A 25893-nucleotide genomic window follows, 5' to 3' on the forward strand; every position below is an offset into this window, starting at 1 on the left:
TCCAATGTATTCTCCCAAGGAGTTGAGACAGGGGCTCTGCAGCAGCAAAATGTGATGGGTCACCCCCCACAAAAACACAGGAGTCCCTGGACTGCTCCAGCCTCACATTCCATGTCTGAATCTATGGAAGAGGAGGACTCTGTTAGGGATGACTACAGTGACCACGAGGATGACCTTTCAGGGGATGAACACCCTCCAGAGCCACCTGTCTTCGCAGGTCTCTTTAAGTCATCATTATTCCGGCTCTTACTCAATAAGGCCAAACTTACCATTGAGCAGGCAGGAGAGGGCAGCCAGCCGGATGACCCCAACTCATCCCAGCCCAAGGCGGGCCTCTTCGTACTGCCAAAGCAAGAAACAGTGGACATTCCCTCTTCCCATCTGTTCTTGGAGACTGTGCGGAGACCCTGGGAAAATCCAGCAGCGGCTCAGGGCCCATCCAACCTGGACCGCAAATTTTATACATTTGACCAGCAAATGGAGGACCTGTTAACGTTCCCAACAGTGGACAAACCGGTCACCAGCCTAGTCTCCAATGCCCTGGTCCCCTCGGAGTCTCAAGAGGGGCTTAGGGCTGAGGACAAGAGGGCCGAAAATGTCGTGCGTAAAACCCACCAGATGGCGGCCTGGGCCATTCGGGCCTCATCTGCGGCCTCATTTTTTAACAGGGCAACCCTCCTTTGGATCAAGGACCTCCAATCACGGGTGGATCCTGAAGACGGCCGCCTTCGACAGGACCTGAACAAAATTTTAGCCGCCACCGAATTCTCGGCAGATGCGACGGTCAATGCGGCCAAGTTCGCGGCCAGGGCCATGGCTTCATCAGTGTCCTCCCGCCGGCTCATATGGCTACGCAGCTGGCAGGCGGACGTTAAGTCCAAATGGAGCTTGGCCTCAGCTCCATTTAAGGCCGGGAAATTATTTGGGGAAGTCCTTGACGACGTTTTGGTCGAGGACAAGGATAAAAAGAAAGTCATGCCGAAGTCCAAAAAGACGGAAAGAAGGTTCACTCCTTACCAAAGGCGCCAGCCCTTTCGGTCAGAGCCCTCCTCGAGCTCTACCCAGGCATCGAGGCCTTACTTCCAGGGCTCTTTCAACCAGGGGTCATTCCGATCGGACAGGTCAGCTACTAGCGACCGCGGCAGATCCTATCAGGGACGCCGACCCTTCAGAGGGGCTGGGAGGGGTTTTAGAAAAAACAAATGACTCCTTCACCTCCGTTCCACTGGGGGGCAGGCTCATCCACTTCGCAGAACAATGGGCCCTGCTATCTTCAGACACTTGGGCGGCAACTACTGTGGCAGAAGGCCTGAGGCTCGAATTCCTTCAACTTCCCCCTCACCGCTTCGTCACATGCCCCATCCCGTTGGATATCCGAAGGAAGGGCCTCCTTTACAAAGAGGTCTCCCATCTACTGGAAATAGGGGCCATAGAGGAGGTGCCCTTGGAAGAGCAGGGGAAGGGGTTTTACTCCCCAGTTTTCCTCATTCCCAAGACTTCTGGGGGGGTCAGACTAATTCTGAACCTGCGTCAGTTGAACATTTATATAAAGTACAGACGTTTCAAAATGTACTCACTGCGGACTATTCTCGCATCTATCAGGCACAAGGACTTCTTGACGTCAATAGATCTCAAAGAGGCCTACTTACACGTCCCCATTTTCCCACCGCACAGGCGGTTCCTCCGGTTCTGCCTAGAAGGGACCCACTTCCAATACAAGTCAATGCCCTTTGGACTTTCGTCCGCCCCAAGGACCTTTACGAAGCTTTTAGATGTTCTCACAGCTTCCCTGAGACAGCAGTCGGTGCGCCTCATGGCGTACCTAGACGACATTGTGATACTGGCCAAGACAAACGACCAGGCGCTTCGGGATCTACACTTGACCATCACTACGCTCGAACGCCATGGCTTCACAGTGAACTGGGACAAGAGCCACCTGACACCAACAAGGAGGCTGGCTCATTTGGGGACTACCATCGATACCACCCAGGGCATGGTGTTTCTTTCCCCAGGGAGGAGAGCCTCCATCAGGAAACTCGTAAGAGATCTGAACAGTCAGCGGTTCCCAAGACTCTCCTTCCTGTCAAAGATCTTGGGGACCCTGGTATCCTGCATAGAGGTTGTCCCTTGGGCCAGGCATCACTTGAGAGCGCTACAATGGTTCCTGCTGCCCTTCCAAAAAGCAAAATCCAGCCACCTGCACAGGAGGATTCTGCTCCCGGGCGGGGTTCGCAATTCTCTTCGTTGGTGGATTTCTCCGGCCTTGGACAAGGGTTCCTCCTTCCTGCCAAAACACCATCTTACGCTGACGACAGACACCAGTTTGTTTGGTTGGGGGGCCCACCTTGCTTCCCAGTTGGCCCAGGGCGTATGGGACCATCGGGATTTACGACAGGTCAACATCAACTTCCTGGAGTTGAAGGCGGTTTCGTTGGCCCTCCGGAGCTTCACCCCCTGGGTTCGAGGGCGACACATTCTGGTCCTCACGGACAATGTGGCTACCCGGGCACATATCAACAGACAAGGCGGGACACGTTCTCGCCGCCTGATGGAGGAGGCCGAGTCCCTATTACGGTGGGCAGAGGCCAACTTAGCCTCTATTTCAGCGGAACATATCTCGGGGATCCACAATGTATGCGCGGACTGGCTGAGTCGGGAGACTCTAGACCCCGGGGAGTGGCGACTGGACCCCGCGATCTTCCGGGAGCTGGTGAGGAGGTTCGACCTACCGATATTGGACCTTTTTGCGACGGCCCACAACACCCAGCTCCCCCGTTTCTTCTCCCGCTTTCCTTCCCCAGGAGCGGAGGCAGTGAACGCGTTACATCAAAGATGGCCGTCGGGCCTTCTTTATGCATTTCCACCGATCCCTCTAATACCGCAAGTAATCCGGAAACTATTGGAAGAACAGGCGGAGGTTCTCCTACTGGCCCCGTTCTGGCCGAGGCGCATCTGGTTTGCCGATCTAGTGGAACTATCAATTGCGGCACACTGGAGAATTCCGGATCACCAATTGCACCTCACACAGGGAGCAATGAGTCACCCAGATCCCCAGTGGTGGCAGTTGACCGTCTGGCACTTGAGCGGGAACATCTGAGGAGTCAGCTCGTGCCAGACGCGGTCATAGATACTATGCAGGCGGCTCGCCGGCCGTCTACAAGGCGAATTTACCAGGCGACCTGGGCGGCGTTCGCCGACTTCTGCACACAACGTCAGGTGGACCCACAGGGGGCCACTCCCTTGATGGTGCTTTCCTTCTTGCAAGCGGGAATGGACAAGGGTCTCGCTCCTAATACACTTAGACGACAGGTCGCGGCCCTATCAACGGTCCTTGCCAAAGACCACGGTCGGTCCCTCTCAAGGCACCAGTGGATCAGAGATTTCCTGCGCGGAGCAAACAACTTGAAGCCTTCGGTGGTTCACAGATTTCCTTCCTGGGACTTGTCCTTGGTCCTTCATGCCTTGACGGGCCCTCCCTTTGAACCGTTAAGGCTCATCTCCTTGAGGTTTCTGTCCATCAAAACTGCCTTTCTGGTAGCCATCACATCTGCCAGGAGAGTTTCTGAAATTGCGGCACTGTCAGTACGGCAGGACCTCTGTAGATTTTACCCGGACAGAGTTGTCTTGAGATTGGACCCGGCCTTTATTCCGAAAGTGAACACTTCCTTTCATAGAGCACAGGACATTGTGGTACCAGACTTTTGCTCCCATGGCAGCCATCCCTCTGAACTGAGATGGCACAAATTAGACGTTAGACGTGCCTTAAAAATTTATATTCGTCGGACCCAAGACCTACGGTCTTCTGAAGGTCTCTTCGTATCTTTCTCCACCAGAACGATGGGGAAGAAAGTGTCACCTCCTACGATCAGTCGTTGGTTGAAGGATTGCATTTCCGAGGCCTACGCTGCTAAAAACACCACAGCTCCACAAGGGATAACTGCTCACTCTACCCGGAGTGCGGCCACGTCATCGGCCTGGAGGACCCAAGCATCTCTTGAGGACATTTGTCGAGCAGCCACGTGGGCAGCTCCATCCACTTTTATAAGACACTACAAGATTGATTCGTTCGCTTCATCAGAAGCAGCCTTTGGAAGGAGGGTCTTGCAAGGGGTCTGCTCGTTTTCAGCGCCCCTGGTCCAACCTTCTCCCTCCCTTTGACTAAACTTGGGTATATCCCATCCTGGACTCTCCTTGCAAGTGCATTGGAGAAGGACCGTTGACTTACCTGAACGGTCTTCTCGATGCACTGCAAGGAGAGTCCAGACCCACCCGGTTCTCGGGACCAGGGTCACAGTTACCTTTTGGTTGTTGACACTTGGGAATGTTTTTTTCTGATAATAAATCGTTAGTTTTTGCATTACTGCTCCTTCGTAATTATTAGACTGGAGGGCTAAGGGGGCGGTGCCTGGCTAATATTAAATATTTAAATTAAACTCAGTCCCAGCCAATCAGGCTGAGAATATCCCATCCTGGACTCTCCTTGCAGTGCATCGAGAAGACCGTTCAGGTAAGTCAACGGTCCTTCTGTAGGGTTCTTTTAACAGCCTGGATTTTAAATCAGGCTTCTGAGGTCATGTGACAGCCAAAGAAAAGTTGCTTTGGAGGTTTAAAATTTATATTGGAACAGTAAGCTTTGCCTAATATAAATTATGTTCTGTTTTATATTTTAACAATCAACATCACTGTGATGAGAAGGTATATTTTGAGTGAATGGAACTGATCCTGAAATGTTAATCCTAGGTGTTTGCGGCAGGGTGGTGGTGGTGACAAAATGTGTGTTGTGATGTTCTGTGTGATATTGCAACATACATTATGTCATTTTGGCATCAGTCTGGCTAGCATGAATACAGAAAGTATTCATGTTCAAGAAAGTATTTTACATTAGTTTGCAAAAGTTGTATTTGTAAATGTTATTATATTCCTTATATGAAAAAAAAATGAATGCAAGGTTTATATATAGATAAATGTCTGGCAATTGTAATACTAAAGATTGAGTTGCACTGAACACCTCAGTTCTATATAAAGTTATTTGGGGAGTTGATGGTATGAAAATTCTTAACAGTGACAAGAAACTACCAGTGATAGATTATGCATAGTGGAATAAAAAGCTTTGTGAGTAGAAGTGAAGTCTTACAGCAACAAAATAGGTTTTTACTGGTTTAAATATAAGTGTGTTAGAATTGCATATTTTGAATGGTAGGAGAAAATTATTTTTTATTTTGATTGATTTATCTTAATAGACAAAAAGTTCTAAATACTGCATTTCTTTAAATGGGCTGGTGGTTTTTTGTTGTTGTTGTTTTAAAGATCATGCAAAACAATTTTCCACAAGAGATTTTGTGGCAGTTATTAAATGTAGCATTTAACAAACAGTTCTTCCTATTCATCTTATCTAATTGGGAAATGCAGTTTGGTACCTGTTTTTAACAATCATTACTGACAATAGACTGCTGTATATGATTTTTATTCCAATGCTAATTTCTCCTTGTGTTAGCTGATAAGATTCATTAATTTCTAAAATATTATCTTAACTTTTCCTAGCCAAATACAGCAACAACAACCGTGATAATAATCCAGCATTTTATCCCACTGCAGACTAAATGGATACTGAACTATTGGGGTGACCAATAGGCGTACACTGACTTGTATATATGCTGTATTTATGGGGGTGCTTAGAACCAGTACTTCCGAAACTGATTTCACTGATAAAACCGCAGGATGTGCAAAATGAAATATTCACAATGTACGAAGAAACAGAAAGTCCCATTGTCTAAATCTGGTTCCCCTGGGGCTTTTGGTACAAAATCCCCTTTTAATTTTTTTACTATTATTGCTGCTTCTTCTTTTGTATTTATATATATAAGGGCATTAGTTTGCTGCCAGCTTCATAGCCATCATTGAAACAGGAGCAATGATTTCTGCCTGCACACTCAGCCTTTTGTTTGCTGCTACCTTCCTGGCTGCTGCTTTAGGCAATCAAGGTGAGGAGATGGAAGTCATTCAAGCTTCTGTAATGTTCTCTCTGTGTCAACCCTCTCTCTGCACAAATGGTTTTAAAATTAGCTATGTATTCTGTTCCAGTTCTGATAATTCTTTCATTCTGAATTTTGATCCTCACCTGGGAGAAAAGAGCTTATTTGTATACATTGGAGTTATGCCTATCGGAATTAGCTTGCCAAATTTCAAAAACAAATAATAAATCATGGCAGATTATCTCCTTATTATTTTCCATTAGTCTTGATATTTCCAGCTCAGATCTAATGGCTTTAAATCAAGTGAAGGTTTCTACTGTATTATACTGCACATTTTAAATACCCGTATATACTCAAGTATAAGTCGACCTGATTGTAAGCCATGGCACCTACTTTTGCCACAAAAACTGGGAAAACTTATTGACTCGAGTATAAGCCTAGGGTGGAAAATGCAGTGGCTATTGGTAACTTATAAAAATGGAAACCAATAAAATTACATTAATTGAGGCATCAGTAGATTAAATGTTTTAGAATATTTATTTCAAAGAAAACCAGTAAACTAACTCTAAGTTTAACCTGGTATTAATAACTTAAAAAGTAAAAAAAAAGTATCTCAATCAGCAACCAAGTTTCTTTTCAAGCCTACATTCAGATCATTTGCCAGTTGCTGAATTCCTCCAGCTTGGGAAGGTGGTTTGCTGTAACTGGTGATGTTTTTGAGAGTTTTCCACGTGTTTGCTGAGAACTGATTCTTTAGTTTTTCAGAGTAGTTTCTTTTTGCTGCTCTGATCTTCCTTTCAGGCCTGATTGTACAGCATTCTATCACTTTTTCTGTAGGCTCTCTTTAGAATGACAAAATTGCTTAAGTTTAGCTGTCAACCAAGTTTTATTGTTATGGTATGTTCACAAGTTCCTGGTTGGTACACATAGGTCTTCACAGAAGCTGACATATGACCTGTAAATACAATCAGGTAATCCCAATACTGGTCTTCATCCTGGCTGAATTTAGAATTCTGTTACTTTTCCTCCATACGTTTGCCTTTTACCTTGCGTATTAGGTAGGCAAATACTTTTAAAATAGTTTTAAAATTAAGAGGAATTCATTTTGTGTTGCATTTCAAGCCTGTCTTAGAAAAATGATTCTTCAACAGTTTGATTTCAGGATCCATTTACATTATTTAAAATGATTGAGGAAGCCAAAAAGCTTTGGTTTATATGGATTATATCTATTGATACTGGCTGTGTTAGAAATTAAAAATGAGAAATTTAAAGATACTTACTTGACTTCGCAGACCAACTGAAATGTAGCTTCTCAGTCCCTACTATTAGTTTAAACTGAGAAATTCTGATTATCCACTGAACTCTCTGGATGAGTATGACTGAGAATTGGTTCTCGTTAAAGCTTTGCCAACGTTTTAATTTACTAGAAATGGAAATTGTTTTCTTGCCAATTTTTGCACAATTCTGTCAGATTTAATAAACTGACATCTTTAAAATTTGCCAATACATACTTTTTTTATTATTCCAGCAAAATAAAGTAGCAAATGTAGTGTCTTCTCTGTTTTATTCTCACCTAGCAATCAAACTAACTGCAAGAAATCACTGCCTCCAATTAGCCACCTCAAGAATGACATGCCCCCATCGGGGACACAGACCAGAGCCAGGTCTTTAGGTCCTGTTTGTAAGGCAAAATATGTGGGTTTGGATCTTACCTCAGGAGGGGACAGATGTTCCATAGCAGAAAAGGTTCTCCTAGACCCTGCCTGCCTTTGACTAACACATTCTGCATCATTTCCTTTCTGGTGGGTGGGGTGGGCCAATCCCATTGGCGTGAGACAGTTCCTCAAATAATTTGGACGCATGCTATGAAAGTCTTTTAAGGTAAGAAGCAATACTTTGAAGCTAGCTACTCTTTACAGAAGAGACACTTTGATAGCTATAACCGCAGATAATAAAGCCATTTTTCTTTAGATTTAACTATTTCTCAGTCTTTATAGGATCCTTCAACAGATTTTGCTTTCTGTTTTCATGGAACTTTGAAACTTGAAATAATAAAAAATGGGCTAGTACCCTCTGGGGAATATGTAATCTCTGCATGTTTTTAAATACCAGCTTTATATGTTTACTGACACTGTGCTTCGCATTAAAATTCCAATTTGCTGAAATTATCTTGACTTACAAACTAAAGGGAAATCTCTTGGAAATTGATGTAACATGAAATTGCTTATTCCACAACGATGAAACCTAAACATAACTTCTGGTTATCCAGAAAAAAGTTAACTATTTCTCACGGACAGCTCTAATTAGTGCAATATGTCTTGTCTGACACAAATATGTTTGAACAGTTTCATAATTGCGTTCTTACATATAAAGAAGTTGCCCAGGCTAGACTCGGAATCTTGAGTAGTAGGAAATGTCCCTGGGTTGGAAGGGGGACTATACCTTAGAGCAGTGGTTCTCAAACTTTCTAATGCCGCGACCCCTTAATACAGTTCCTCATATGGTGACCTCTAACCATAAGTGTACTGCCAATTCTCCCCACAGAACTTTAAGCTGATTGGCAGGAAGATCAGAGGGCCACCCAGACTGTAAACGCCTGATTGGTTGGATTGTAAAAATATGTTCCAAGGCACCAGAATAGAAGCTTTAGTTCCTAATCCTGAGTCCTCGGAGAGGGGCGGCATACAAATCCAATTAAATAAATACCATGGGAAATTTGTCTTTTCCCATGCTCTTAGGTGATCCCTGTGAAACCGTCGTTCAATCCCCAAAGGGGTCCTGACCCCCAGGCTAAGAACTAGTGGCATAGAGGGAATGGCCTTGTTGGAAAGATTGATTATCAAAGAAATGAGCATAAAATATCTTAAACTCATACCAAGTGGAGATTTATGAAAATTATTTAGATAACTCTCTGCCTTAATTCATACATACCTAAGAGCGGGGAGAGGAACGTTTCAGATTTTCAGAATTATTGTAGAGAATTGTTTAAAAAAAGTTTTACGTACAGTGAAGGGCTGCAAAACCTTTTACTATCACTGTAGGTGTGGCTTGCTGGCCATGTGACCAGATGGGAGTGGCTTCATGATCAGGTGATGGGGGCTTAAATATCATGTGACTGGCTTAAAGGTGGCCAACTTGATGTCACTCATGTTAAGGGTTTGGGTTAGGCTTAGGTGCCTGACTTCTCCTTGCCTCAGAGATACAATTTCCCTATCTATTATTAATGAACATCCAAAATATACTCTTTCATTCTATGTATATATGCCATATTTGTACATATTACACATAGGCACACATAAATATACGTTATTTACTATATAAACTGTAAGTGTATGTATGCACACAAACACCCGCACAGCTCTTCTAAAATTATACACATTCAACCTCATTTACTGCAATAGGAAAAATATACCCAGAGCCCTGAAGGGGCAAAAAAAAATAACATTTTTCTACCTGCTCTGTGTACCTGATTAAATTTTTTCTACCGGTTATGCGTACCTGTTCGTACCCATAGGAGCCCATCACTGCATACATAGCATCTGTTTCTTGATCGTGTCTGCTTTGTAGGACAGATAAGGAAGAGCAACAGACTAGATGGTAGAAAACAGGTCATCCTGCGACATTTTGTCTTGTTACTTCCTGCCCCCAGGAGATGTGTAAAATGCTCTATGTATGGGACAGCTAGTTGCTAGTAACCAATATACAGACCCAAGATGTGCTTGATCCATATTAAAAACCAAAACTTGAATTTAAAATGTAATTGTCTCGGGAAAAGTGACAAAAAGCCAAAGAAAAATGGTGGCAGTAACACAGTTGCATCTGAGACGAGGTAACAAAAGTAAGGCTCTACAGCAGTGTTTTTCAATCTTTTTTCTTCAGGGGAACCTGGCGATTTTCACCAGGAATCTGTTCGTCGTGCCATTCCCGAGCCAAAATCTATCGATTGTGCCATTCCTGGACCATTTCCACTGGTCAGACTGCATACCCCCATGTGGGGGGAGGAGCCCATGACTTGTTATAATGAATAGAGCTATGGGTTAGAATGCAATACAGTGTTCCCTCGATTTTTGCGGGGATGCGTTCCGAGACCGCCCACGAAAGTCGAATTTCCGCGAAGTAGAGATGTGGAAGTATTTTTGGCTATGAACAGTATCACAAGCCTCCCCTTCACACTTTAAACCCCTAAATTGCAATTTCCCATTCCCTTAGCAACCATTTAGATTATTACTCACCCTGTTTATTTATTAAAGTTTATTAAAAAAATATTTATTAAAGGCAAACAAAAGTTTGGCAATGACATATGACATCATTGGGTGGGAAAAAACATGATATAGGGAAAAAACCCATGAAGTATTTTTTAATTAATATTTTTGAAAAACCGTGGTATAGACTTTCCGCGAAGTTTGAACCCGCGAAAATCGAGGGAACGCTGTATTTTAAAAAATGGTATGATCCCTCCAGTCTCCTTTGAAGCTTTTTTCACAAAATATCCCCACAACTTTATTAGATAAGCCTCTAATTGCATCTCCCATCTACTATGGTTTGTCTTGAAAGAACATCTTATAACCACCTCTGAAGTGAAAAGGAAGCAAAAATTCTGGGAAGGTGGGCTGGTGGGCCAGCACATGGACCATGCAAAATAAGAAGGAGATAACAGTACAGTAGTCCCTCACCTATCGCTGGTGTTACGTTCTAGACCTGGCCGCGATAGGTGAAATCCGCGATGGGGAATTTATCGACTGATAGTACTTATTTAAGTATTTATATTGTAATTGTTTGATAACTTTTCACCCTTCCCACACAGTATTTATTTTAGATACAGTATTTAAATACAGTATTTACAATTTTAGATATATTTTTTTTTAAACAAACTGCCGATCGAGTTCGGCGGGCTGTTTAAATCTGCCGATCGACTTCCTCAGAAACCCATGATGAAGTGAAGCCGCAGTAGGTGAAGCGCGGTATAGCGAGGGACTACTGTACACAAGTCTTGCCATACTTGACTCACACCGCCCTTTCACATTCTGTTTCCACTGAACCCCAGAAGAATTGAAATCCAGGTTTTAGTCCTGTTGAACAGGAATCTATCCAGGATGTTTGGGAGAATTGCTGAGGCACACGGTTCCTGCTTTGAAACAAGACACGCGTGTTCATCTTAGATCTGCTTAACTCTGCCTGGTTTAGTCCTGATCATCTAAATAAACACATAGCAAAGGGGAAACAAGAATTTCCCACAAGATCTTATGCCCTTGATTAAAAGAATAGTTTACTACGTTGGGAATGGGTATGAAAGCTTTTCTATTGAAAAGAATTAGTCTTAAAAAAAAAAAAAGCAAATGCTTTCTGTACTGGGTACTTTAGGAATATTTTCCCCCAAAAAAACTAGTTCATAAGAAGATGTTTGCATATTGTTTTGATCAATATAAGAACCCACCCCCCACAACCTCTTTTGTTAAGTAGAGCTCCTTTTGTTATGGCAACAGATGGATCTAAGGCAGTGATTTTCAACCTTTTTTGAGCCATGGCACATTTTTTACATTTACAAAATCCTGGGGCACATTGAGTTGGGGGGGGGGGGTAAAAAAAGTTTGGACAAATTTTTTTTCTCTCTCCTCCCTTCGGCTCTATTTCTCTCTCCCTCCCTCTTTCTCTCCCTTCTTTTTTCTCTCTCTCTCCATCCCTCTTTCTCTCTTCCTTCCTTCCTTCCTCTCTTTTTTGCTCTTTCTCCTTCCTTCCCTCCCTCTCTTTCTCTCTCTCTCTTTCTTTCTCTCTCTCTCTCTCTTGCTTTCTTTCTTTCTCTTGTTCTCTTTCTCTCTCTTGCTTTCTTTCTTTCTCTCTCTCTTGCTTTCTTTCTCTCTCTTCCTTTCTTTCTCTCTTGTTTTCTTTCTCTCTTTCTTTCTTTCTCTTTCTCTCTTTCTTTCTTTCTCTCTCTCTTTCTTTCTTTCTCTCTCTGAGCTTCACGGCACACCTGACAATGTCTCACGGCACACTAGTGTGCCGCGGCACACTGGTTGAAAAACACTGATCTAAGACTTCAGGTTTCATTCTGCACAATTGCTTTCCATTAGACATTATTCTGTGCATTATTCTCTTGACTTGAACAAAATCTACATTTTTATTTGTTAAAGGGAAAGAGGATTTTTAAAAATTAGAATTTGAAATTTAGGGAGAGGTCCAGGAACTTTCTGGAATAAATCAGCTCTAATTCTGTAACAAAGGTAAGTTCTAACTTACCTCACCGCTGGTTCGCTTCCTCCTATGCTGCTTGGGCACTCCTTGTGAGCATGCACGCATTTTGTGTGCATCCGCAGTTCCAAAAATTCTCAAAAAATTCCCCTCCCAAAAGCCCAGAATAGAAGCTTTAGTTGGTGCATACACAGTGCCAGAAACGGCATACACAGGTGGTGGTGCATACACAGTGCCAGAAACGGCAAAAATTCCCCCAAAAAAATTCCCTCCCAAAAAAAGATGGTGGCAGCCACAAACCGGCACCAACAGAACCAGTTCCATGATGTAATTGTGATGTCACCAGTGGTTTGCTACTGGTTTGGGTGAACCAGTCTGCTCTGCAAGTATGACCACATTCCCTTATATTCCAAGATACGATGAGCTGCTTCTAAGATATGGTGAGCTGAAAATTAAATTGAAATTTGAATCGTGCAAATGTCATTGCTGGTTTTTTTCTCCCCATTAGATAGGTGTGGCTACCCACCTAGGTTAAATTATGCTGAGTTAATGGATGAATATAAAGAAAAAGATACCTTCCCTGTTGGATCAACAGTGAAATACAAATGTCGACCAGGTTACATGAAAAAGCCAGGGATGTATTCTAGTAGCTGTACTTTAAACCAGAAGTGGTCCAAAGTTCAGGAGCTCTGTAAAGGTAAGTCTTTTTTATTGTGATTAAACAAATTCCATAAATTTATGCAAGAAAATATGTTTTTCTGCTAAATTCAGACACAAACCTTGAATCAGTTTTATATATTTTGTGCTACAAGGTCACATGAGAAAGTAGACGTTCTTTTGTCTTCCACTAGGAAGATCGTGTGGACATCCAGGAGAACCAGAGGGTGGCAGATTGCTTGTAACAGGCGATTTTACCTTAGGATCCACTGCAAATTATCAGTGTGATGAAGGGTAAGTTACATGGAATCCAACATAATTTCCAGTGGTGTGATTCCTCTTGTTTCTTTCTTCCTCCTTCTAACAGTGTAACCTGCAATTGTCTGGTAAGAACTTTTTTTTTTTAATTGGATGCAAGAAATCTCACTTCTTCAACAATTGGACAAGGCTTGTGCCTAAATGGGGCAGGAACAGTAGTGGCTAGGTTGGGAGCTTTCAACATGCTGCTGCCTTTTTGCATCTTTTGAAATTTAAGATGCTAAAACAAGAGCATCAGCAAAAATTAGGACTAAGCGGAATGAAAAGAAAGGACAACTGTCAGGTTTAGAGATCACATAAATAAACAGCAGAGTTCTGATATATTTCCTCTAAAGATTTTTTTTTAAAAAGGAAATTTCTCCTTCCATTGTATGATTATAAATATATAAAACTTTTGCTAAAAGAAGACTTTGCAATTAGGGAAAGTAACAGCACTTTGCTATTTTGCTATCTAGCAATCTGTCTCTAGACATACACATATGCTCTGAATGCATATAAATATCAACTGACACCACATGAACAAAAACGTATGGAATGAATGAATATTAAAATATTTTATGGGGTCCTTAGTCATCTTTATCCCTGCACTTTACTCAGACCAACCTCTAAAAACAACTCTAAGCATCTCATTTTGAACTAGAATAGACGAATGAATCTAAAATATCCATTTGATCCTAACCATTTAAACTTTGCATTCTTCTTCAAAAAATAAAATGATTATACAGTATGCTGGTGTTTTGTTTTGTTTTGTTTGTTTTGGTTTTGTTTTGGTTTGATTTGGTTGGTCTTCCTACAGGTATAGGGTAATTGGCACAACTACCAGAGTGTGCAAAGTACGGAACAATAAAATGGAATGGAGTGATGAAGTTCCCCATTGCGAGAGTAAGTAGTACTGTGCAATATATTATTTTGTTGCTTCATGCCAATTTAAGTCCAGAAGAAAAGGAACCAATGAATTAATTGACAAGAACATATTCAGCTAAAAAAGGCACAAAATATTCTTTTCAGTTTTTGACTATTCCATTTCTTCTAGTTATTCCATGTTCAACGCCACCAAATATTCCCCACGGCAAGCACAATGGACAGTATTCGCAGTATTTCGACTATGGGACAGTTGTAACTTATACCTGTGACAAAGGCTACCCTCTTATTGGAAACGCTTCTATTTTCTGTACATCTAAGGATGGGTTAAACGGAGAATGGAGTGGCCGCGCGTATTGTGGAGGTGAGTTTTCCTTCTGCAATCTTCAGTTCTTGTGTTTTTTCTCAAGCAAGGACCATCAGCTGCTAAAATGATTCCTTCAAATATTTCCTTGAAGAATTCACACAGACAAACTAGTTATCTTTATTCCTCAGCTGCCCAAACTGAAGTAAGCTGACACTTCTACTGAGTGATTCCAGTTTTTTCTCTTATCTGTGTTTCATTTCTCAGTGACACCATGCCCATCTCCTCATATTAAGAATGGAAGGATTGTGGCTGGAATTTCCAGCACCTACAAATATAACCAGAAAGTTAGCTTTGAATGCATTGAGGGCCACAAGATGGTTGGTTCCCGAGAGATTCATTGCCAAGGGGATGGTACATGGGATCCCCTCGCACCTATCTGTGTACAGGGTAAGGATGAATCTGGATTTTCCATTTTTGAACACTATTAAATCTTTGTTCTGTTTTGACTGTGCATTCCACTTTCTTTCACTCTGAGTTAGTGGAAACTATGGTGCTTGCAGCTGGGCTAGGAAACAACTAGTGTCTTACTTTTTTCCCTGATGTATCATCACAGAGTATATTCTTATTCTTGTTTTCTTCCATATTTCCTCTTTTCTTCTTTTAGTGGTTCAATGCCCACCACCTCCGGACATTCAAAATGGGACTCGCAGCAACCAGGAAACAGGAGTATTTCCTAGGGGAATATTTGTGAAATACACATGCAATCCTGGCTATGCTCTGATTGGGGATGCAACTATTCAGTGTATGGATAATGGCAGATGGTCATCTCTTGCATCTAACTGTGAAGGTACTTTTGTGACCACAACTTGTTTTTTCTGTAAGCTCATTCAGGAGTGAATTGGATTTTTCTAAAGAAATCCCCAACTAAAGGCTGCTTTTAAACTTACATTTGGTATCAGAAGTAGGAAAATTTTGTTGTAGAGTCCAGAATTTTCTAACTATTGATTTGACAGTTCATTGAAGAGAATAACCCTGAAATGAATAACTGATGACAATTCCTTTTGGGAGAGATGGTGATGCTGCTGTCCCCATCTATGGTGTTTACCTGGGAAAGGTTGCAGTGAGTTGTGAATAGTTTGGGAATATTTTATTGAGACTGATGCATGAATTTAACTTTGGAAAAATCACAGATTTGGGGTTGTTTATTCCTGGCTGGGGAAACATACTGTATAATCTGAAGCACTATAATGCGCGGCCAGTGACTCACCCCCAGCCCGGATTTGCTGCAGGGCCAGGGAGATATGGCCCTTGCCGCAGCCGCCATTTTGAATGCTGGGATCTCGCGAGATTTCGCGAGATCCCGGCCATTTTGTGTCATCGGCCCAGGCCGATGACGTCGTTGGGGGCGGGCCCTGCCAGCCCTATAAAAGAGGCTGAGCAGGCTTGGGGCCTCCTTTTCGCCCCAACGACGAGCAAGCGAACACCCGGCTGGGGTTCGCTCTTCACCCTCAGCATTCTGAAAGACAGCCTCGTGGCGTCGGCCATTTTAGAGGCTGCAACGTGGACGAGGCTTGGTTTGGGGGTCGTGGGGGGGGCGGAGAGATTAGAGACCCCCCCCGGAATACAGGGGGGGAATTTTCCTGGGCGCTTGCCTTTCCCCTCTGGGGTTTTTTTCCCCCATTTCGGCCTGGGGTGGCCTGGTGCCGGGTTGTGTGTGTGTAGCCTTGCAGGCCTGGTTGAGGCCTTCAGCCTGTTAGGCCTAGGGGCCCAGGGGCGAGCCTTTGCTCGCATTAAAATCAATTCTGCCTTACAAGGCAGGATTTGCCAGAGCAAATCCCAGTAAAGGGGTTTTTTCGAGGTCTGATTTTACAAAAAAAAAAACCCTACACAGGATCAAGTCCAGAACAAGGCCGAAATAGCGCTATCCTAGTTCCCCATTTGGCCTTCTTAGGCCGGGGTAGCAAACAAAAGGATGTTAATAATAACGAAATATATTAATTCTCCTGTTCTCTGGGACTGCCAGTTCTGCTGACATAACCAAATCTTAAGGAACCTTCAGAAGCTCAGACCTCACTGTAATGGCATTTATCACAGCCAAAAAAGGCCTACTATCCCAGGGATGCCAAATGTAGCTCCCTAGCCAACAGACCCCATGTTTCTGTCATGGCTGTTCCGGCTGCTTCCATGCCCAGCCCCGGATCATCACAGTTCCCTTTGCTGGGTCTGGTGGGGTGTATGGATGGATTTGGGGAAAAAGAGTTTCTCAAGTATCCCACTTTTATTCCAGGAAGGGCTTTTCAGTGTAAACACCAGTACCTTACATTAGAACCAGAAGCAAACTCGAAACCAATGCAGTTTGCAAAGCAGAGATGTAATGTATGTTTTACCAGGAACATACATAACTGCTTATATTTCTCTAATTTGCATCTGCTGAAGTTTTTGGATAGTCTTCAAGGGTAGCTCCAGTTAGAGTGCATTCCACTAATCTAACCAGGAGGCGACCAAGGCATAAATGATCATGAGTAGGATCCCTCAGTCTGGGAATGGGCACAAAATGAAGTTGTGCAAATGCCCCCCTACTGCAACTGTCACCTGATCATCAAAAGGATTTCCAAATCCCTCTCCCACCCCCATTGAAAGGATGTTTTGGAACACTTTACAATCACTTTTTGAAGGAAAACTTTCATTTTTGAAATAAATGTACCAGCACAAAGTACACTCTTAATCTGTTTTACTTCTCAATCTTCCCCCTTTTCTTCTAGTGGTGCAATGCCTTCCACCCCCAGACATTGAAAATGGAACTCGCAGCAACCAGGAAACAACAGTATTTTCCAGTAGAATGTATGTGAAATATACATGCAATCCCGGCTATGCTCTGATTGGAGAGGCAACTATTCAATGTTTAGATAATGGCATGTGGTCTTCTCCTGCCCCTAACTGTGAAGGTACTTTACATGACCACAGCATTTTGTATATTGGCCCTTCAAATGTTGAGGTATTTTTTTTAAGTAAAGGAAATTAATTAGAAGATTGAAGCACAAAATCTAACGATAAACACTGAGATCTTTTTTTTTCTTTATTTCTTCTTTTTAAATCAGGAGGTAACTGTGATGTCCCCATTAAATTAGACTTTGCAGAGCTCTACGATGTATATCAGAAAATGAATTCCTTTTCTGTTGGGTCATTGGTAAAATACAAATGCAACCCAGGTTATTTTAAGTACCCTAGAATGAATGCTTCTTCTATATGTATCCGGAATCAGGTTTGGTCAGAAGTTCAAGAATTTTGTAAAAGTGAGTGTTTTTTTCCTATTCTTAAAAATAGATGGAAATATTCTCTATTTTTGAATGTTTTGTGAATGTGTTCCTATGATATATAGTCATAAATTTCAGTACTGAATGTCTTAGCATAAGAAACATACAACTTGTTTTCTTTTTTGCAAGAAAAATCATGTGGACATCCAGGAGAACCAGAAAATGGTAGGCTGATTGTATCAGGAGATTTTCTGTTTGGTTCTACATTACATTTTACTTGCGAGGAAGGGTAAGTAAAGAGAAAACTTGTATGATTTTCATTTATTTTGCAATAAGACTGGTGGATGGAAATTTACATCCTGATTTTTCAGAGGAATAGATTTTGAGCTAGAATAAATGGCCAAGAAAAATGTTATTATGGTAAACTGAGCATATTTCCAAAGAAGGTATGTGCATGAGACATTTTTTGTTGCCTTTTATATGCTTCTGCATGCACATGTATACTACTACTCTTTACATTTAAAAATGTCCTCCCTCGATAATATTCTTCCATTAGAAAAGGATCACATCCTTTTGAGAGCTAAGAGCTCAAGTCAGATCTTCAGGATGTATGTGCCAACGCAACGCAATACAATGCAATGCAATGAACGCAACGCAACACAACACAATGGAACTGAACACTTTTTTGGCCAAGTGTGATTGGACACACAAGGAATTTGTCTCTGGTGCATAAGCTCCCAGTGCATATACAACAACAAAGTATATAATCATAAGCTCCCAGTGGCGAATGTGATAGAAAAGAGAATAATAGTAATACAACCCTACTACTTGGGTAAATATCCTTAGACATAAGACAGTACTGTGGTTGCTTGGCAACTGGTTTATATTCATGATGGCTGCAGTGTCCTTGGTCATATGATCACCTTTTGCAACCTTCTGCCAAGCAAATGGGGAAGCTGGTTTCACTTAGCAACCCTGATACTAACTCAACAACTGCAGTGATTTGCTTAACAAATATGACATAAAATAGAGCAAAACTCACTTAAGTTAACTGTCTTACTTTGCAACATAAAGTTTGGGCTCAATTGTAAACATAGGTCAAGGACTACCTATATTTATGTATGGATATTTTAAATTGAAAGGCCTATATTGCTTACTTAAACAAGACTGGGTAATTGAGAAATAGGTAATTAGGATCCAAAGGTAGAATATTGTAAGATGACTCTGCAAAATAATGGCTTGGATGAGATATTTTTTCCTGTAATAATTCTTCAACATACATAAACGTTGTTTCATCTTTGTAAGTAATAGATTTTTACTATTTATATGTAGCATTATATCCACATGGTAATGTAGACGTTCTTGAGTTGTAACTGTTCTATTATTTTCCATTCACATTTTTGGGAATTGGTGATAGAAAATTTAACTCACGGAGAATAAGTGGCCATTCCATAATAGTTTCTGTTTTAATGCAGATACAAAATGATTGGACAATCTTCTAGACAATGTGTCTTAAATGGAAAAACAGTAAAATGGAGTGGCAGCCTTCCTGAATGCCAGCGTAAGTAGAGCATACACTCATATTTCTTTAGCTAAATAATTATTCCATTGTGACTTTTTTTCAAAATCGTGTTTCATAGCATGTACTTTTTGTAATTCTTCATTTTGGGAAATAGTGTAGAGAAGAGCAACTAAGATGACTAAAGGCCTGGAGACTAAGTCATATGAGGATTTGTCTATGGCTAGTCTAGAGAAAAGAAGGACTAGGGGAGACATGATAGCAGGGTTCCAGTATTTGAGGCACTGCCACAAAGAAGAGGGAGCCAACTTAGTTTCCAAAGCAGCAGAAGGTAAGACAAGAAACAATGGATGGAAATTAATCAAGGAGACAAGCGACCTCAAATTAAGGAGAAACTTCCTAACAGTGAGCACAATTAACCAATGAAACAGCTTGCCTTCAGAAGTTGTAGATGTTTCATCACTGGAGGCTTTGAAGAAGAGACTGGACAGCCATTTGTCTGAAAGGAGTTGGCGTTGGACTAAAAGACCTCCAAAAATCTCTTCCACCTCTATTCTGAATTGAATTGAATTTGGAAAGCTAAAATGCTATTAACCTGGAGAATGCCAAGTTACAAGAAAAAAGCTTTAGTTGAGTGTATGAAGCATGTTCGTCTGAGTTGGTAATATCACTATCCAAAATGCGGTCCAACCTACCATTAATCTCTCTTTTGTAGACTCCATTCAAATCAATGTCTGATATTAGAGCACAGCAGTGCAAACGCTATATAATTTTGGGTACTATATGTATCATAAAATAATCTTAATTGTATTTGAGTATGTAAGTATTAAAATCTATCAATAAATCACTTGGGTACATACACATTTAGGGATTACATTTTTTATTTAAAGAATTTATGAACAAAATAATTGCTATTAACTAACTGTTGTTCTATCCCATTAGAAACTGATTAAATAGCATAACTTAAAAATTGTTATTAACTAAACAAAATGTGGGAGGTTCATTTTATCATTTTCAATGTGGCTTACATAAGCTGTCATGAACACAATTGTGTTGCAATGGAATTAATTAATTTTGTAAATTCTAAGAAATTAAAAATATTTCTGCCATTATATCCAAAAGTCACATTATTTGCCTGAATCCATTTTTTGTCGTATCTTTGTGGTTTCCCCTAGAATCTGGGAAAGGAGAGTTATGACCTAAAGTAAAACATATGGAATTTTGTTTGATCCTCACAGGTTCGAGGTTGAGTTAGCTTTCTATCCTTACAAACTTGGTAAAATGGAGACCCAGATTGTTGGAGGTAATATAATGTCTCTGTAAACCACTCAGAGAGTGTTATAAAGCACTATGAAGCAGTATATACATTTAACTGCCATTGCTAGTAGGCACAGGGAAATCAATTGTCTATAAAAAAAATTCAGAACATTTCAGAGCCTTTAGCATAGTTTTGATGAACCTATGGATTTCTATATATAATATTCTATGTTGTTCAAAAACAGCTCCCATTGATTAGATTAGATTAGATTTATTGGGGAAAAGGAATCCTCAATCTGAGTATTGTATTGGCAGTTCAGTGTTGGCAAATACTTCAAAAGAAAAGGATTTAGGGGTAGTGATTTCTGACAGTCTCAAAATGGGTGAACAGTGCAGTCAGGCGGTAGGGAAAGCAAGTAGGATGCTTGACTGCATAGCTAGAGGTATAACAAGCAGGAAGAGGGAGATTATGATCCCACTATATAGAATGCTGGTGAGACCACATTTGGAATACTGTGTTCAGTTCTGGAGACCTCACCTACAAAAAGATACAGTGGTACCTCGAGATACGAGTTTAATTCGTTCCGGACCTGGGCTCTTAAGTCGAGCAGCTCTTATCTCGAACGACTTTTCCCCATAGGAATTAATGTAAATAATTTTAATTGGTTCCAGCCCTCAAAAAACTCACAAAGTTAGTCTAAATTATGCAGAAAGACATGTTTTTAATGAAGAAATGTACATGTACATATAAATGAATAATGAAGTTTCTTTCACTTAACTTGTAAACTTTCTTAAACTTTTAAATTTACATATGTTCAACTTCTCTGCCACCCAATCCTGTAGGACAGAGGTCCCCAACCCTTTTTGCACCAGGGACCGGCTTTAAGCGATCAAGAGAGGAATGGGTGAATGAATGGACGGAGGGTGGGAAGGAAGGAAGGAAAGAGGGAAGGGACAGGAACAGAGGAAGGAAGCAAGGAAACTTATGAAAGGGGAGAGTAAGAGAGGAATGAGTGAAGGGAGGGAGGGAGGGAAGAAGGTGGGAAGGAGAAAGAAAAGAAGAAATAGAGGAAGGGAAGGTAAAAGAGAGAAAGAAAAAGAGCAAGAAAGAAAGAAAGAAAGAAAGAAAGGGGGAAGGGACAGGAACAGAGGAAGGAAGCAAGGAAACTTATGAAAGGGGAGAGTAAGAGAGGAATGAGTGAAGGGAGGGAGGGAAGAAGGTGGGAAGGAGAAAGAAAAGAAGAAATAAAGGAAGGGAAGGTAAAAGAGAGAAAGAAAAAGAGCAAGAAAGAAAGCTGCAAGCACCCCCCCGAGCCCCCCAGGCCGGCTGCAACCTTTTAAAACACGCCGCCGCTTCGCAGCTGTCTCCTGAAGCCGAACGCGGAAGTTAGCGTTTGGCTTCAGGAGACAGCTCCTTGGCGCTTGTATCTCGAATTTGGGCTTGTAAGTAGAACAAAAATATCTCTCCCCTCCCAGCTCTTATCTCGAGTTGCTCTTAAGTAGAGCAGCTCTTATGTCGGGGTTCCACTGTATTGACAAAATTGAACGGGTCCAAAGACGGGCTACAAGAGTGGTGGAAGGTCTTAAGCATAAAACGTATCAGGAAAGACTTAATGAACTCAATCTGTATAGTCTGGAGGACAGAAGGAAAAGGGGGGACATGATCGAAACATTTAAATATATTAAAGGGTTAAATAAGGTCCAGGAGGGAAGTGTTTTTAATAGGAAAGTGAACACAAGAACAAGGGGACACAATCTGAAGTTAGTTGGGGGAAAGATCAAAAGCAACATGAGAAAATATTATTTTACTGAAAGAGTAGTAGATCCTTGGAACAAACTTCCAGCAGATATGGTAGATAAATCCACAGTAACTGAATTTAAACATGCCTGGGATAAACATATATCCATCCTAAGATAAAATACAGAAAATAGTATAAGGGCAGACTAGATGGACCATGAGGTCTTTTTCTGCCGTCAGACTTCTATGTTTCTATGTTTCTATATGCCGCCCCTCTCCGCAGACTCGGGGCAGCTCACAACAATAGCAAAAAAACAGTACATAGTGACAAATCCAATGCCCACCAATCCAATTAAAGTTTTAAGTTAAGAAATTCATAAAACAATCCCAATATATATAAAGAACAAGCACACAATCAATCAAACAGCAAAACAACATGGGCAAGGAGGAGATGTTTTAGTTCCCCCATGCCTGACGGCAGAGGTGGGTTTTAAGGAGTTTACGAAAGGCAAGGAGGGTGGGGGCAATCCTAATCTCAGGGGGGAGTTGGTTCCAGAGGGTCGGAGCCACCACAGAGAAGGCTCTTCCCCTGGATCCCGCCAGACGACATTGTTTAGTCGACGGGACCCGAAGAAGGCCGACTCTGTGGGACCTAACCAGTCGCTGGGATTCGTGCGGCAGAAGGCGGTCTGAAATATTCCAATTGTATCACTTCCCACCTCTCTTTATTATGCTCATTTGGGGTCATATTCTCAAAGGAAATCAAATCGGTATTTTGGTGGCAATGGTTGATTTAAAAATGCTATAGGAATAGATGTCCCCGGCTGTCAGCAGAAGAAGTCTTGGTCATATGGGGGACCATCCATTTTTAATATTGTGCCATTGCTGCCAGAGAAATGGATTTGAGGGCTGCAATAGGGAGGCCTGGAGGGAAAGAACCTGAAAGCTGACCAGACTGTGATCCAGCTATAGTGCAGTTAGCAATAACTATAGCACTTAAATATATTTATCACTTGACAGTGCCTTACAGCCCTTTCTAAGTGAGAATCAGCATATTGTCCCCAGCAATCTGGGTCTTCATTTTACCAACCTCACAAGGATGGGAGGCTGAATCAACTTTCAGCTGGTGAGAATTGAACTGTTGGCAGTCAGCTGGCAATCAGTAGAATTACCCTGCAATACTGCATTCTAACCACTGTGCCACCACTGAAGATATGGTCTTCAGTGCCAAACTTCAATGAAACCCCAAATCTTCATTTTCTTCAGCCAGTAATTTCTTCCATCTACATGTCAACTTCCCAGCATCAGTTAAAGTTCATTTCAGATATACAAGAAAAGAGAAAAGCAAATATACCGCAACACTTGTTAAATGTCATCACTCAATCAGACATGCTTAAAGCCCAGAGATCATGACAAAAAACAATTATTTAGAAGTAATTACGCTATGTGGTTTGGTAATGAAACATCTGGAAGAAAACCACCAACGTCAGAGGACACCAAAGACCCGCAATTCAACCCTGTGCTACAAATTTTCTCTTCCATCACAACGTTGATGTATTTTCTGTTTTGGTAACTTTCAGTATTTAATTTCAACAATGATTTCTTTCCCCATGTTGATTCTCCCTGAATAATACTTTCTTCTCTTTGGACTATTTTACCTAATTAAAGTTTACTAGATAATAATTTTTAATTGAATGAAAATGGCTTGACTTTTTTTCCTTTATTTTTAAATCCTTTTTCTGTACGTCTTTGAAACAATATCAAAGAAACAATGTGAGAAATTAAGTGTCAGAGATAGTTATACTGTTTTGAAAAAGAGAGCACTAAGATTGTCAATATGCAATTGCTTGTAAAAGCCTTAAAAAGGGAAAATATTAACTCCATTGTAATTCATTTACAGTTGCAACTGCCACAACAGATAATGATGCTCGATATAACATGCACTTTCTCTTTGACCACTTTTTAACAGCACATATTACATTAGAATCATGGATATTATAAATGTTCCAGGTTTTATATCCACACTCGAATAAGCAAAATGAAATTCATTTATCTTTCTTATGCAATCTCCACTTCTTTCTAGCTATCTTGTGTTCATCACCGCCAGATATTCCCCATGGCATGCACACTGGAAAATATTTGACAAGATTCTTCTATGGGACAACTGTAACTTATAGATGTGACAAAGGCTACCCGCTTTTTGGAAATGTCTCTATTTCCTGTACATCTAAGGATGGGATAAATGGGGAATGGAGTGGCCGTGCATATTGTGGAGGTGAGTTTTCCTTCCCCAATGTTTCGTTCTTGTGTTCCTTCTCAAGCAAGGACCATCAGTTGCTAATTGGAAATATTTAAAATGATTCCTTCAAATATTTCATTGGGGACCTTACATTGACAAACTAGTTTTGTCTCTTTCTATTCCTCAGCTACCCAAACTGAAGTAATCAAGCCTGACACTTTTACTGGGTGATTCCAGTTTTTTCTTCTAGTGTGCTTCTGATTTATGTTTCATTTTTCAGCGACACAGTGTTTATCTCCTACGATTAAGAATGGAAGAATTGTGGCTGGAGTTTCTAGCACCTACAAATATAATCAGAAAGTTAGCTTTGAGTGCATTGGGGACCACAAGATGGTTGGTTCTAGAGAGATCCATTGCCAAGTGGATGGTACTTGGGATCCCCCCACACCTATCTGTGAACATGGTAAGAATGAATCTGGATTTTCAATTTTTTGAACACTATTAAACCTTTGTTCTGTTTTGACTGTGCATTCCACTTACTTTCACTCTCAGTTAGTGGGAGCTATGGTGTTTGCAGCTGGGCTAGGAAACAACTAGTCTCTTACTTTTTTCCCTGATGTATCAACACAGAGTATATTCTTATTCTAGTTTTTTCCCCACATTTCCTCTTTCGTTCCTTTAGTGGTTCAATGTCCATCACCTCCAGATATTAAAAATGGGACTCGCAGCAACCAGGAAACAGGAGTATTTCCTAGTGGAATATTTGTGAAATACACATGCAATCCCGGGTATGATCTGATTGGAGAGACAACTCTTTATTGCACAAATGCTGGGAAATGGTCGTCTCCTGCTCCTAACTGTGAAGGTAACTCTTATAATAACCACAATATTTTTTCTTGAAGCTCTTGAAGGAGTGAGGTCCAGAAACAGAGGGTCACTCTTCACCTGGATTTCTACTTTTTTACTAAATGAAGAGTTTCAAAAAAAACCCTTAACTTGCTTCAAAAGCTGCTCTCATGTCAGAACTAGGAATATTTAGGGTAGAGTGCAACATTTTATAACTGATGATTTGAAGCTTCATTGAAGGGGGCTAGAAAAGGAGAAAATGCTATTTTATTTATTTTATTTTTATTGATTGATTTTGTCCATTACACAATGAAGGTTATAGTGGATATACTCATAGTAAAATACATAATGAAGGTTATAGAGGATATACTCATAGTAAAATATATCTAAGAAAGAATAGAAGAGAAGATGTGGGAATAAGATATATCAATGAAAGAATAGAAGAAGAGATATAGGAATAGAAGAAAGGTACAGGAGATATAGGAGAGCAGGGGATGGAAGGCACTCTAGGGCACTTATGCATGCCCCTTTGTTGTTGACAACAAGCCTTTTCCTTTGGCCATTCCATTTGGGGCCCTCGTGCTGCTGTTCTTCCCATCTCTAGTGTTCAGTTTGGAATAGCTGCAGAGAGCTATGAAAAGTTTGAAAACGTTCTGACTGATGTGATATTAGTGTGAATTTAGTTTTTGAAAATTATACATTTAGATTATTTTTTTTAAAAAAAGAAACAACATAAAAG

General features: G+C 41.1%; 1 protein-coding gene across 1 annotated transcript in view; it reads left to right on the forward strand.

Moving 5' to 3' along the window:
- The first annotated feature begins 5332 nt into the window (after positions 1–5332).
- The window catches only part of LOC139165326 (complement receptor type 1-like), a 37162-nt gene continuing 16601 nt past the window's right edge, over positions 5333–25893 (forward strand). Inside the window, exons 1-14 of the mRNA XM_070748524.1 lie at positions 5333–5981; positions 12667–12855; positions 13010–13109; positions 13930–14015; positions 14167–14358; positions 14566–14748; positions 14966–15148; positions 17064–17246; positions 17400–17594; positions 17745–17844; positions 19031–19116; positions 24153–24344; positions 24589–24771; positions 24991–25173. Coding sequence (XP_070604625.1) covers positions 5912–5981; positions 12667–12855; positions 13010–13109; positions 13930–14015; positions 14167–14358; positions 14566–14748; positions 14966–15148; positions 17064–17246; positions 17400–17594; positions 17745–17844; positions 19031–19116; positions 24153–24344; positions 24589–24771; positions 24991–25173 — 2125 coding nt within the window. The 5' untranslated portion in view covers positions 5333–5911. The remainder of the gene's footprint in view (positions 5982–12666; positions 12856–13009; positions 13110–13929; positions 14016–14166; positions 14359–14565; positions 14749–14965; positions 15149–17063; positions 17247–17399; positions 17595–17744; positions 17845–19030; positions 19117–24152; positions 24345–24588; positions 24772–24990; positions 25174–25893) is intronic.

Source organism: Erythrolamprus reginae, chromosome 3, assembly GCF_031021105.1.
Source record: "Erythrolamprus reginae isolate rEryReg1 chromosome 3, rEryReg1.hap1, whole genome shotgun sequence".
Taxonomy (NCBI): Eukaryota; Metazoa; Chordata; class Lepidosauria; order Squamata; family Dipsadidae; genus Erythrolamprus; species Erythrolamprus reginae.